The sequence below is a fragment of the Cygnus atratus genome, chromosome 18 (genome assembly GCF_013377495.2).
Source record: "Cygnus atratus isolate AKBS03 ecotype Queensland, Australia chromosome 18, CAtr_DNAZoo_HiC_assembly, whole genome shotgun sequence".
Taxonomy (NCBI): domain Eukaryota; kingdom Metazoa; phylum Chordata; class Aves; order Anseriformes; family Anatidae; genus Cygnus; species Cygnus atratus.
Window position 1 is genome coordinate 2,320,034 of NC_066379.1, and position 12,473 is coordinate 2,332,506.

The 12,473-nt window shown below is 57.7% G+C and overlaps 1 protein-coding gene and 1 long non-coding RNA gene across 3 annotated transcripts in view; one reads left to right on the forward strand and one right to left on the reverse strand.

The window, feature by feature from the left end:
• NTN1 (netrin 1) overlaps nt 1-10,091 on the forward strand; it is an 86,171-nt gene extending 76,080 nt beyond the window's left edge. For both annotated transcript variants that reach the window (XM_035561802.1, XM_035561803.1), the window contains one exon: nt 6,600-10,091. In XM_035561802.1, coding sequence (XP_035417695.1) covers nt 6,600-6,928 — 329 coding nt within the window. In that variant the 3' untranslated portion in view covers nt 6,929-10,091. The remainder of the gene's footprint in view (nt 1-6,599) is intronic.
• LOC118255539 (uncharacterized) lies at nt 389-4,666 on the reverse strand. Its single transcript, XR_004780989.1, has 2 exons — nt 4,562-4,666; nt 389-684 (listed from the first exon to the last, which is right to left on the reverse strand). It is a non-coding gene; the product is annotated as an uncharacterized LOC118255539 (long non-coding RNA).
• Nucleotides 10,092-12,473: the final 2,382 nt, after the last annotated feature.

Here is a 12,473-nt window from a genome sequence, read left to right on the forward strand (position 1 = left end):
CGGGTGTGCAGCTATCCCTATAGATATTATTTTCCCCAAGCTACAATGCAAAAAGCCCCATCCATCAGCATCACAGAGCCCTGCAGTGCAGGTTCCTCTTCCCTCCCTGGGCATGCTCACGGCAGCAGCTCGGCATGCAGGAGGAGCGGTGGTGCCAGCAGAACAAATTCCCATTCATCGGCCTCCACACGCCTTCCTTGGGCAAGCCCCTGCCCTCAGGGATGCCCCGGGGGCTCCCCAAGAACTGGGGCAAGACACTGGGCTTGGAGGCAAATATCTGAATCCCGTGCCAGGAGTGATGCTCAGCACCACCCTGTTACAGGCATTGGGTTGCTCACAGGTGGATTCTCTGCTGGCTGATAGGCAAAACGAAGTTTCCCACACATGGCACTGGCACTATTTTATTTCCTCACCCAGCTTCTCCAGTGTCCTGTAGGGGTTGAGCTCACACTGGTGTGTTTACAGCCATTTGGCTGGAGGACATTTGCAGGGAGTGAGTCTGTCTTTGCTGGGCTGATTCAAATCGGCCACGGGTTTTTGGATGAGGAAAAGAGGTAAATGCATCGAACTGGAGCCACATTTCCCACCCGAGCTGTGTTGGCTCTCCTGCGCTTGGGTGAAAGGTTGTGATGGTTTTGTTTGAGGCTGTAAGGTGGGCTCTGGGCTTCAGCAGCCCCATGAGACCTGCGGAGAGGAAGGCGTCTCAGTAGCCCATATGGGATATGAGAAAACCCACAGAGCAGCGCATAGGAAGAAGAGTGCTGGAAAGGGGCTTTCTGGTGTCTGTTATCAAGCAGCAATGCTGCTTCAGAAGGAAAAATGGACAAAACTGCCTGCCTGGGGGAGTGGGTGCAAGGTGGGGACACTGGGATAATCCCAGACAGGAGATGGCCACAACAGATTCACTTTTTCCAGAGCAGAGAGCAAAGCTGCAGTCTGGCCAGGGAGGGGATGTGTGATGCTGCAGGGTAGGTGATGCCACAGGATAAATAATCCTGCAGGATAGGTGATGCCATGGGATAAACAATGGTATGGGATAAGCAATGCTGCAGGTTAGGCAATGCTATGGGATGACTGAGGTAACGGGATGATTGGTGCTATGGGATAAGCGATGCTGCAGGATAAATGATGCCATGGGACAAGCGATGCTATGGAATAAGAGACGCTACAGGATAAGCAATGCTGCAGGGCAGGCAATGCTATGGGATAAGAGATGCTATGGGCTAAGCAATGCCGTGGGATAAGCAATGCTATGGGACAATCGATGCTGCAGGATAAGTGATGCTATGGGATAGGCAGTGCTTCAGGGTACGCAATGGTATGGGATGACTGATGCTATGGGATAAGCAATGCCATGGGATGTGTGATGCTGCAGGATAAGTGATGCTGCGGCACAGCCCCTGTGCTGTGCCTGTAGCCCATGCCTTTGGCAGAGCCAGGAGGGAAGAAAGGGTTGAAAAGGTGCACAAGGGGGGATAATAAAGACTTTCTGACTGACACCCCAGCAGGAAGCCAATTAGGAGGCTCTTTTCCTCACCGTTATGCCAGCATCGCCACGCTGAATGTCCTAAAAGGCCCTAATTAGCTTGAACAGAGTTACTTCTCCCGCAGGCTCAATCGGGAAGCTATCATCCGCCCCGAGCTCCTCAATGGGGCTTTTTAGCTCCCTCGTTCATTCAGGGATTCAAAGGGGATATTTTCCCTTATTTATTTTTCTTATCTGTTTGTTTTTGGTATTGTTGCTTTTTTCTTTTTTTCTTTTTCTTTTTTTAAATTGGGCTCTTTCCCGCAAGATGAATTCGGTGCAAATATTTGGAGTGAAACAGTGCATGGAGAGGGCAGGCTGGGAGATTTCGGGGAGGGGGGCGTCAGACAACAGCAGAAACAGAAAATCCCTGTCTGGGTTTATTTGGGCTGCCTGGCAGAGCACAGGGGTCGCTCGGCTCCCAAGGAGCTGGGGGCAGGGGGCTGTTGCTCTGGGCAGTAAAAATCAGCCCAGCAGAGAGCTGGGGGAGCGGGGAGCATCGCTGTGCACCGTGGCTGTGCCCCTCTGCAGCACAGCTTTGCTGCAGGATGATGATGTCCCCCATGACCCCAAAGCACTTTTATTTCTGCTCTGGAAAGGGGATTATTTTTATTAGAAAAGGTGATTGGCTCTGCTGCCTGCAGCCCCTCTGCTGCTGGGTGTCTGTCGGGAGCATCCCTCGCTCGCTCAGTGCCTCTGCTTCCAGCCCCGTCTGGGGGCTTTCCCCCTGCCCGGGCTCTGTGGTTAATCCCAGCCAGGTGGGAGGCTGCGGTAAGCAAACCCAGCCCTTCTTAATCCCAATATCCCCCCACTCCGATCCCCAGACCCCTTTACTTCCGTGGGGCCAGATCCTGCACCATCGATGCCAGGGCGTTTCGCTGGGCAGCGGCTCCCTGCCTGGGGGTGGTGGGCACACATCCTGGGCTGAAAGGTGAGCTCATCTGCTCGCTTCGCCCTTTCTTGGAAAAAAAATCCTTCCTTTCGTGGAGACTCCACTTAGTCACCCCCTTTGTCGAGAGGCAACTTGGCAGGGACCGGTGGAAAAAAGCAGAATGTGTTTTCAAAAGGCAGCTCCGAAATGAAACGCGGGGGGAAACCCGAGTGCGTGTAAAAAACCCACAGCGGGGGATGCGCTGTGCTGGCTGCCCCCAGCTTGCAGCACGGTAAGGGATGGATCCCCCGACCCTGGTGTGGTGGAGAAGGGCTGGGACATCCTGCCCCAAAACTGCATCCCTGGGCTCGGCCGCGGCCCCGCAGGAGGGGAACGCACCCGGCTGGGATTAAGGGTCATAAATCTCCAATATTAAACCGGTAGGAAATTGGCAACCGGAGCAGGCAAAGCGCAGTGCCGCGTGCCAAATAAATTAAAAAATAATAAAAAAAATAGCACTTTGCTCCAGTGGGGGAGGACCCAGTGCTTTCCATCCCCAAACTGCCATCCCTGCGCTCCCTCAGGCTCTGCCCTGGCTCAGCAGTGCTCCCGGTCACTGGCGGCTCTGCCAGGCTCCAGCTCATGGGTCTGTGTGGGATGCTCTGGGTCTGTGTGCAGGATGCTCTGCTTGTGTGTGGGGTGCCCTGTGTCTACATGTAGGATGCTCTGGGTTTGTCCACATAGCCCAGTCCCAGGTCTGCTTTGGCAGGGCCAAGCCTGAAAGAAGGAAGTTTAAGATAAACCCTAAAAGTAAATTAAGAAAAAAAAATAATAAATTTTATTTTCAGCCTCACTATTATTCTGCAAACTCATAATTTTGGTCCCCTGACTCATGGTCTGCAAATGCTCTGGGGGTGCTGTTTTTTCTTTCAGCCTTTATGTGGCTGTCCTCGGACGTGCAGTTTTGACAGTTTGGGGTCAGTTTCCTAAATCATCGCATCCTCCTCCCCCTGCTTCCATCGGCGGCAGCCGGTCCCTGGCGCTTTCTTGTGGCTGGCAGCTCCCGGCCAAGGCTCAGAGCCGTTGGGCAGCACCGGGGCTGGGGCTGAGCCATGCTGGTGGCACTGCCCGGTGGCACTGCCCGGTGGCACTGGGACCCTCCTGCCCTTCCCGCAGCCCCAGGAACCTCAGGTGCCTTTTCTTAGAAAAGAAGCACGGCGTGGGGACAGCCTCCCGTGCACCATGCTGGGGAATGCGGTTTGCGAGGTTCCTCCCTGGTGGGATTTGCAGCTCAGCGTCGCTGCTGGCAATGGGGCAGAGCAGGGCTAAAGTTTGAGAGCCAGGCAGCTCCTCACCCCCGGCACCTTCCCTGGGCTGCCCTGGCCTCAGAGGACTCCCATGGCAGCGCTGTGAGCGCTGTTTGCCTGCCGCAGAGTGATGTGGGCAAAGCCAAGCGAGCAGAGAGCATTGCATAGGAGGGAGGCAGCAGGTGAAGGACAACGCCATGGGCCGAAGCCAGCCTCAGGGTGGTGAGCCCCCCAGATGCCTAAATCCCACGGGATTTTCCAGGGGGAGGGATGGAGCCAGCCTAGGAGCTGCCAAACCTCCTCCTGGCATCTCCAACATCCCTTGGGAGATGATGGAGTCCCCATCCTCCAAAACCCCCAGGCAATTCACCCCGAGCTTCAGCTCTGAGACCACTGAGGCTTCTCCAGGGGTGCTGCAAACCCCTGAGCCCACGGGGTCAGACCCAAACCCACCCGGGCTGCAGCTCCTGGCCCTGCAGAGCTCAGCTGTCCTGCAGGCAGCAGCTCGAGGGCTCCAGCTCCGGGCAAGCCGCATGTCCTAGACGCAGAGTTTGAGGGCATAAAACTTGCTGTCAGGGAACGCAGCTGCGGCGGTGCCAGCCAAGCCTTCACCTAAGCTTTCACTCCGTCCACTTCATTAATAAAGGGGGGGGGGAAAAAAAAGACGGGGCCCTGACATCAAAAAAATACAGACTGTGTATGTTAGAGTGGAGTTTCCTGTAACCACCTCTCTCCGGTTCCTTTTCATTCATTTTCTCCATTTTGTCAGTGTGGACCCAGGCAGGTCAAAGGTTTAAGCTTTTATGGAAAGATTTGTTTCCAAAAAATAAAAATTGGCTAATCTTCACATTTTGTTACCTTCACACCAGACTGGGAAATACATGGTCAGAGCTTAGGGTTGTTTTCTTTCTTCTCTCTCTTTTTTTTTTTTTTTAATGAAAGCATCTGGCGTCCATGACATGCTCTGAAAGAAAAAAAAAAAAACACATATATTTTGCAATGTGTTAAAAAGCATTGCTGGGCTGTGCAGCCCTGCAGCCCCCCTGCCTTTCCTAGCTGGAAATCAGTCTGCACGCTGCAGCTTTAGAGCAAGGGGGATGCTGACCTTTTTTCCTTTTTCTTTTTTTTTTTTTTTCTGTTTTGTTGAGCTTGTTTCCCCCTATGGCAATTTTTGCCCTCGGGACTGCACCCACCTGGGATGGGGTCAGTTTCTGGCAGAGGTGGGCAGAGGGGGTGAGACTGTGCCAGGGATGGAAGGGAGGCAGAAAAAAGAGGAAAGGCTCAAAGGTTGGGTCAAAAAAGCGTTTTGTGGTTGGACTAGAGAGGAAAAGGGAAAATGCAGCAGGGCTGCGCCTCCCGCACACACCAGCCCCAGCGGTGCCACCTCCCCCCCGGCTCCCGGCCAGCGCTGGAGCCTCAGCCGGCGGCGTCCCCTCCGTCCCCGCTGCTCCCGGTCCCCCTCGCCTCACAATCTGTGAATAAACGCGAGGGCTGTGTAGCCGCTGCCCGGTGATGATGCCATTTTCCTGGAAGCCAACGCTGAGCGAGGAGGCACGCGTTTAACCCCGCCGGAGGCAGCGGCCGGAGGTTTGTGGGCAGCTGCAGGAGGCTGCGCACCGGGAGCTGCCTCCGGCCTTGCGCCTCCTCTTCCTCACCGGCGGTGGGGCCAAGCACTCCGCTGGCCTCGTGGGGACACACGTCCCCGTCCTTCCCTGTGGCTGGGACCCCGGTCTGCAGAACCTGCGTGTTTATGGGCGGCAGCACGGCTGCAAGCATGTGGGAGGCATGGACATGACCTGGGTCTGCCCCATGGGACAAAACCGCACTGGCTCCAGGGGCTTCTGAAATCAGCCCCGATCCTCACCCTTGAGCACTTCGCTCTGAGCTTTGTGTGAGCAGGAGGCAGCACCCACCACCGCCCGAGCTCTGCAGTACCGTGGTGGATGACACCTGGAGAGCCCTCTCCTGCCTCGGTCAGGATGTTGTCACCTCGGTGTGTGGCTCCCATGGGGATGCCGGTGGCCGGAGGGATGCCGTAACGCAGGGTGTGCCTTGATAAGGAGAAAGGCAGGGAGCGGAAAGGGGCTGAGAACTCGCTCCTGCTTCCCTTCGCCGAATGCTCGGAGACAGGGGCCAGTCCCCACGCACTGCTCCGGGTCTTGGCTCGTCTGCTCTTAAAAGCAGGGGCTGCCTTAGGGGCCTGGGGCAGACGCATTGAGTTGCCCTGGGGCTGGGAAGGGGAGCGGAGGGGCTGGAGAGGTGGCACAGAAACCTGTGGCCAGATGGGGATCGGTCTGGGTCTACTCCAGCCTGGAGCTATCCCTGGGGTTGGTGCTCGTCCCTTTTTCCGTGCTTGTCCCTTTTTCCGTGCTTGTTGCTTCAAGGGAAGAGGCAGAGTCTGGCAAACATGAATGCACCTAATTCTGAAAGAGTTTTTTTGATGACTTAAAGACTTTGCAGGTGCCGGGGCAGATGGTGGAGGCATCACTGCACGAGCGGCCCTGGGGAAACCACTCCATCCGTGTGTGCTTTGTGGCCACGTCCTGCTGGCCCCTGGCACCTCTCTAGGACATGAGCAGGAGAAAGAGGCCCCTGCCGTGGGTAGGGCAGCTCCCAGACTCCCCTCTCCAGCCTCCATGGTCCATAGGGCAGTCGTGTGCCTGTCTGGGGGGACCTGGGGGCCTTGCTCCTGGTGGCTGCGGCCCCTCTGCCACCAGTACTGGCTGCTGCTGCCCTTGGTGAACCTCCCAAGCCAGAGGTTGTCTCCACGCAGCCACCCCGTTGGTCGCTCCCTTTTCCTCTCACACGCCATTAGGTAGGACTCTGAATTCACTCTCTTCCCACCGGCACGAGCTGTAACATCTTTTCCTCTCTCCTCCCGCCTTTTTTTCTCCAGCTGTCCAGATCCACATCCTGAAAGCAGAAAAAAATGCCGACTGGTGGAAGTTCACGGTCAACATCATCTCCGTCTACAAACAAGGCAGCAACCGGATACGGCGTGGAGACCAGACCCTGTGGATCCATTCCAAGGACATAGCCTGCAAGTGCCCCAAAATCAAGCCCATGAAGAAGTACCTGCTGCTGGGCAACAACGAGGACTCTCCCGACCAGAGCGGCATCATTGCGGACAAAACCAGCCTGGTGATCCAGTGGCGGGATACGTGGGCCCGGCGGCTCAGGAAGTTCCAGCAGCGGGAGAAGAAGGGCAAGTGTAAGAAAGCCTAAAGGAGGAGAAGGCGATGGAGCGCGCGAGAGTGAGAGTCTGAGTGTGCATGCTGCTTTGTGTAGGGCTGGGGCGGGCAGGGCCGGCGCGGGGGAAAGCTGCGGCACCGTGTGCGCTGTGGGGCACGGCCGTGCCAGGCGGGCGCCTCACATCCCAGGATAAAAAAAGGAAAAAAAAATACACAACAAACCACCAACGGCAAAATCACAGACATGGCAGTTTAACACCACCGTGAGAGGAGGGGGGACGCGGGTGTGCGGCGCTGCTGATGCTGCCCCTTGGCTGGAGGATCCGGAGACACCAAACTGCTTACAGCTGCTGACACCGGCTGCGGCCAAAGCCCAGGCTGGGAACACCGAGGCTGCAAGAAACAAATCAACAACAATGCTGGAAATGAGCCCCCCTCCCCAGAATACACACAGTGAGCTGAGATTGAACCTAAGAAGAACCTAAGAGGAGGCTCAGTGCTGAGGACCGGCCGGTGCGGGTTGTGCCAGGGCTCCTCGGCCATGATGCTCCCCCGCAGCGCACGGCCTGGGGCAGGACGAGGTCTCTGCGTGCTGATCCCGCAGCACCGGGTGAGCCTCCCACAGGCACCGAGCGAGCACCACCTGAGGTAGCGACTGCCACTCGGGTGGCCTGGTCCCCTCCTGGCCACAGGTTCCCACTCAAGGAGTTCATAACCCAAGGAAACACGCAGAAAAAAAAAAAAAAAAGAAAAATTGGCATCCCATAGGTGCTCTGAAAAGCCTCACCCCAGTGTAACCGCAGTCTCCATCCACGGCCACCCCGATACCTTCATGGGCTTGGCCCTTCCTGCTGCCGCCCTCAGGCACATGCTGGGAGCAGAGCCCCCGGCTGGCAGCGGCTGGGCTCTGGCCTCAGCCACCCCCCGAAAGCACCGCGGCGCTGCCCCCGCTCCCTCGGGAGCAGCCTGCTGCCCCGGCAGGTGCCCCCTGGGGACGCAGGGAGGCAGGACAGCGGGTGCCAAGGCTTTGCCTGCCCCGCGGGACCGGGGGGCAAGGTCTGGCCCACCACAGCTCCCCGGGTTGCTCTTCCCCTTCCGCCGGGGTGAGAGGAGCTGATCAGCCCAGAGGGAATGGTGTTCCCAACCTAACCTCTAATGTCTGAAGCCAGGCAGTAGCCGCATCATCTCCATCTCCCACCCCAGGGGCACCCGTCCTGGGGCAGGGTGTGGGCAGATGGGGTGCTGAGCCGTTCAGCACCCAGCCGGAGCCCCTGTGCCAGCAAGAGCCGGGGTGGAAGGGCGGGGAGGGCAGGCCAGGTACCTGGAGGGGAAGCAAACATTCAAGTTGCTCCGAAAAGCAAAACCTCCCTGATATTTTTCCTTTTAGGAAACTTGGAAACATCCATTTTATGACATTTTCCAGTGGTTTTGCCTTGTTTTATAGCAATTGACAATATTTATATAATGACATAAACTACCATAAAGCGAGGCAGCCATGTAAATAGGTGTAAAGGGGAGGGCTCCCAGGGAAGCCCCGGCCAGCGCCACGTGCTGGAGCCACGGCGGGGAGGGCGCGAGCTCCGCAGAGCCCCCCCAGCCGCGCGGCCCTGTAGAAATGAATTGGGGTACCAGGAAATTCAGGGGCACCAAGCGACCCACCCCACCAAGCCGCAGCTGCCCCCCCTTACTCCAGGCAGACTCGGTCTTCTTCACTTCAGGGCTCAAGGACAGCCAGCAGATTTGCAGCTGAGGGAACCCAAGCCACAAAGAAAGACAAAATCTGAGCTTCAGTGTCCAAATGGAGGCCTAAAGCCCCAAAGCGGGGCCAGATGCTCCCCTCCAGCCGGCATCGGGGGATGCCCGGGGCAGCCTGGTCCCCGTTTAGCCAGGTGACCCCGTTGCTCCCAACAGCCCCAAAGCAGCAGGATCCAGCCCCAAATTTCTTCTTCACCCGCACAGCGGGAAGGTGAGGCCAGGGGACTCGGGGCTGCCCATGCCGCACACCCCGTGCTCCCTCAGCCCCTTCCCAAGCCCGGCGAGCACTGGGTGCCCCCCAGCACCCCCCTGGGGACAAGCCCCGGCCCTTTCACTGACGCTGGTGTTTGGGAGGCAGTGGGATTAACGCCGCCCGCCCGCTGCCTGCCGAGCCCAGCAGATCGGGAATGGGGCTTGCACAGGGCGAGAGCAGCTCGGGGATCCCAAGCCCCCGTCCCCATCCCCCTGCCAGCCCGCTCCAAGGTGGCTGCAGGAGTTCTGCGCTCACCAACAGGAGCGGAGACGCTCCATCCGTGCTCCCAGTAAGCCCGACCTGCAGGAGCAGCTGGTACAACTGGCGCGCTTCCCCTCAGAATGCCCCAATTTCGGGGCGTCTGGGGATGCAGCTGCTCCCCGCAGCCTCCCCCGCTCCAGGACACATCCCGGGGGGGGGGGACCTCTGGTTGTCACCCAGCGGGGAGCAGATCTCACCCCTAAGCATCACCGCCTCGGCCAGGGGAGCAGCAGCCAGGGCGGGCAACAAGGAAATCCCATCATAACCCCAAGGAACCGCAGCCCCCACCCACTGCCTGCCCTGCGCACCCCACGTCTCGGCCCCCGCGAACCGCCCCCGTCCCACAGCCAAGGAGGTGACAAAGAGCCGGGGGGGCACGAGCAGGGGCTGGGACGGGGCAAAGGGGCTGCGGCGCCTTCAGCGCGAGATCGGAAAGCAGCTGAAATGCCAAAACAATCATCACTCGACGGTAGCACCCGACAGGAGTTGTTTCGTCTCGTTTTTGTTCGTCTCGTCGTGTCCGTCCCCCCCGCACACCCGCTCCTCTCCGGTCACACAGACCTGTCACAAAACCTGTGTTCGTTGTTGTTTTTTTTTTTGTTTTTTTTTTTTGTTTGTTTGTTTTTGGTTATTTCTGTTAATATCTTGAATTGTAAATGTTGTTTAGTTATGACCATTGCATACGGCTTTGGGCGATGTTTCTTTACAATGCATACTAATATATTATGGTTATTATATATGAATATATTTAATGACACGTGAAAAAAGTTGTGGATTTTCTTATTGTTTTTCTGAATTATTTCTTTTTTTTTTCTTTGTCTGTTTCGTTAGATTGGCTGTAATTGAACCCGAAAGAGCTTGTAACTGTTCAGCACCCACGCGGTAGAACTAAAGTCAGAACCAGTTGAATAAACTCTTGTAAACCGTACCGATCTGCGCGCACCTCTGCTTCCTCCCGCCCCAAGGGGCCCCGCTCCGCGCAGGGGCTGCTGACAACCCCCCCGGCACCCCCAGCACCCCCCGGGGACAGCAGGGGTGCCGTGGGCTCACCGGACACACGGGACCGGGTCCCTGGGGGTGCCCTTGGGTGCTGACACCTGCGGGACCCCCGTCCAGCACCAGGAGCAGGATCGAGGGCCAAGTGTGGGGATCGGGACAGGACAGGGCTATGGGGGGGCTGCCAGCCCGAGGGCCGTGCTCAGGGCCCCCCTTTGCTCCCCCCAGCAAAGGGATTTCGAGCCCCAGCAGCTGGAGTGCTGGCAGAGGGAGGGCGCAGAGGGAGCGAGGCAGCAAAATGCTTCCAGAGAGAAAAACACGGGCAAAAGGTGCTGCAAACGGCAGAGGGGTCAGCCCGCGTGACCCACGCTCTCAGTGTCTCCGATAATTTATTAATTCGAAAACATCTCCGAGGTCAGCAATCTCAGATCTTTATTGCAGGGACAAATGGGTCAGCAGTGCCCCCACCTCCGCCCCGGGGCTCTCGGCGGCTTTGCAGAGGAGCAAATGGATTTCCCAGCCCCGGCCGGCAATCCCCAGGGCTCAGCCTGGTCCCCGGCAAGGGACACGCTCGCGGCATCTGCAGTGGGGTGCTCGGTGCAGCCCCAGAAACGAGGGCACCCAAAAAGGCTCCGGGGTGCGACCGCAGCACCCGCTGCACCCCACGGGCACGGTGCAGCCCCGAGTGCCACCCGCCCCGTGTCGGGACCCCAGGGAAGGGGGGTGACAGCAGGGCGGTGACAACGCAACAGAGCCCCACGACCCCGGCTTCCCAGCCCCGCTGGCTCCGGGGCCGCCGCGAGCTGCTCCAATGTTTTAACCTTCCTTCCTCTTTTGTGGAGCCGGGAGACAGAAAAGCGCTCCACACACAGCAGAGCGCTGCCAGATCCACTTCTTTTTAATAAAGCTCCTCACCCACATGACACGTTAAATGTTACCTAAAGGGCAAACTTAAGAATCCCTTTGTTAGACGCTTCAGCAGAGCAATCCTCACGTTCCCACCTTTCCCATGCACCAACAGAAAAATGTGTGTGAGGACAAAACGGGCCAGAAAACATCTTTTTTAAAGCCTCTATCGGCTCAAAGTCACTGTCCCCTTGATCAGGATGAATTACGCATCCATTCTGCCCGTCCTGGCAGTTTAAACAAAGCCTTAATCGCCTCTGTAAAGTGCAGATTTAATCAGAAAGCCAAGTCGGTGGGCTCATCCCGGACCCCAGCCGGGCAGGTTTGGCACCCGGCTCCCCCCTCGCCAGCGCCGTGGGAGTGCATGGGTGCTGGAGACATCTCCAAAGCTCCCTGCTGTTCCTTTCCAGCTGGGGCAGCCTTGCTTAAAGCTCCATTTCTACCGAGATCAAGCAATAAACTAATCAAAAACCTGTTGTGTCCTTTTGAAAACCACAAGAAAGTAAAACTATTTTTTTTTCCATCCCTCCTTTGAAGGTTGTAATATGAAGCATCTTTGCAAAGGAAAACAAGCAAAACAGAACAACCTGGACTGGACTTCTAAAGGATTTAAAGGATTTTCTCCAGCAAATCACATGGAGATGTGTGAGGGACTCTGCTCCTTCGCACTAACAGGCACCGCTTCGAAATTTCACTTTGCAGGCAGAACACGTTATCCGTTGTTATCCACCACGAAGCCCAAGCCCAAATTTCCACCTGTGTGCAGAGCACAGGATGCCAGCAGAGCACACCCGGCCTTGCCCCAGGACTGGGAATCCCGCTGGGGTGCGGGTCTCCCCGGCAGCCCCTCATTCAGGAGGGGATTTTCGAAGCCCCCTGCCCGTGCCAGGCGGCACAGCTGCAGCTTCTGGGCTGTTCCCCGCAGAGCTCCGAGCTCCACCTGCCCCGTGCTGGTGCCCGGAGCACAGGCAGGAAAGGGCGAAGTGCTGGGGCTTTTCAGCCCGCGGGGACAGTTCCTACCCATTAGCAACAGACACGCATTTGGTGGGTGCTCGGCAGCTCTGTGAAACCGCTGCCTGCTTCCAGCAGAACCATCGCACGCTGTCCTTTCCACATCGGATCCTGGACCCTCAGCTCCAGCTGCAAGGAGGATTTAATGAGAGCAGTTCTGCGCTCGGACCTGCAGATCTGCACACACGTCCCAAGGGGTCAGCGCCCGAGCCCCAGCCAAAGGATGGGGAAACCGAGCACAGAAGAGGGGAATGGCTTTGTGCCCCGGGGGGCTGCACAGTGCCAGCCCCGCGTCCCCCCTCCCGGCGCAGCTCTGCACCCGCGGGCACCTCTGGGTGCGGAGGGGAGGGCGGCAGGGGCAGCTCGGATCCCCCAGAGCACGTCTCCCACCGCCGTG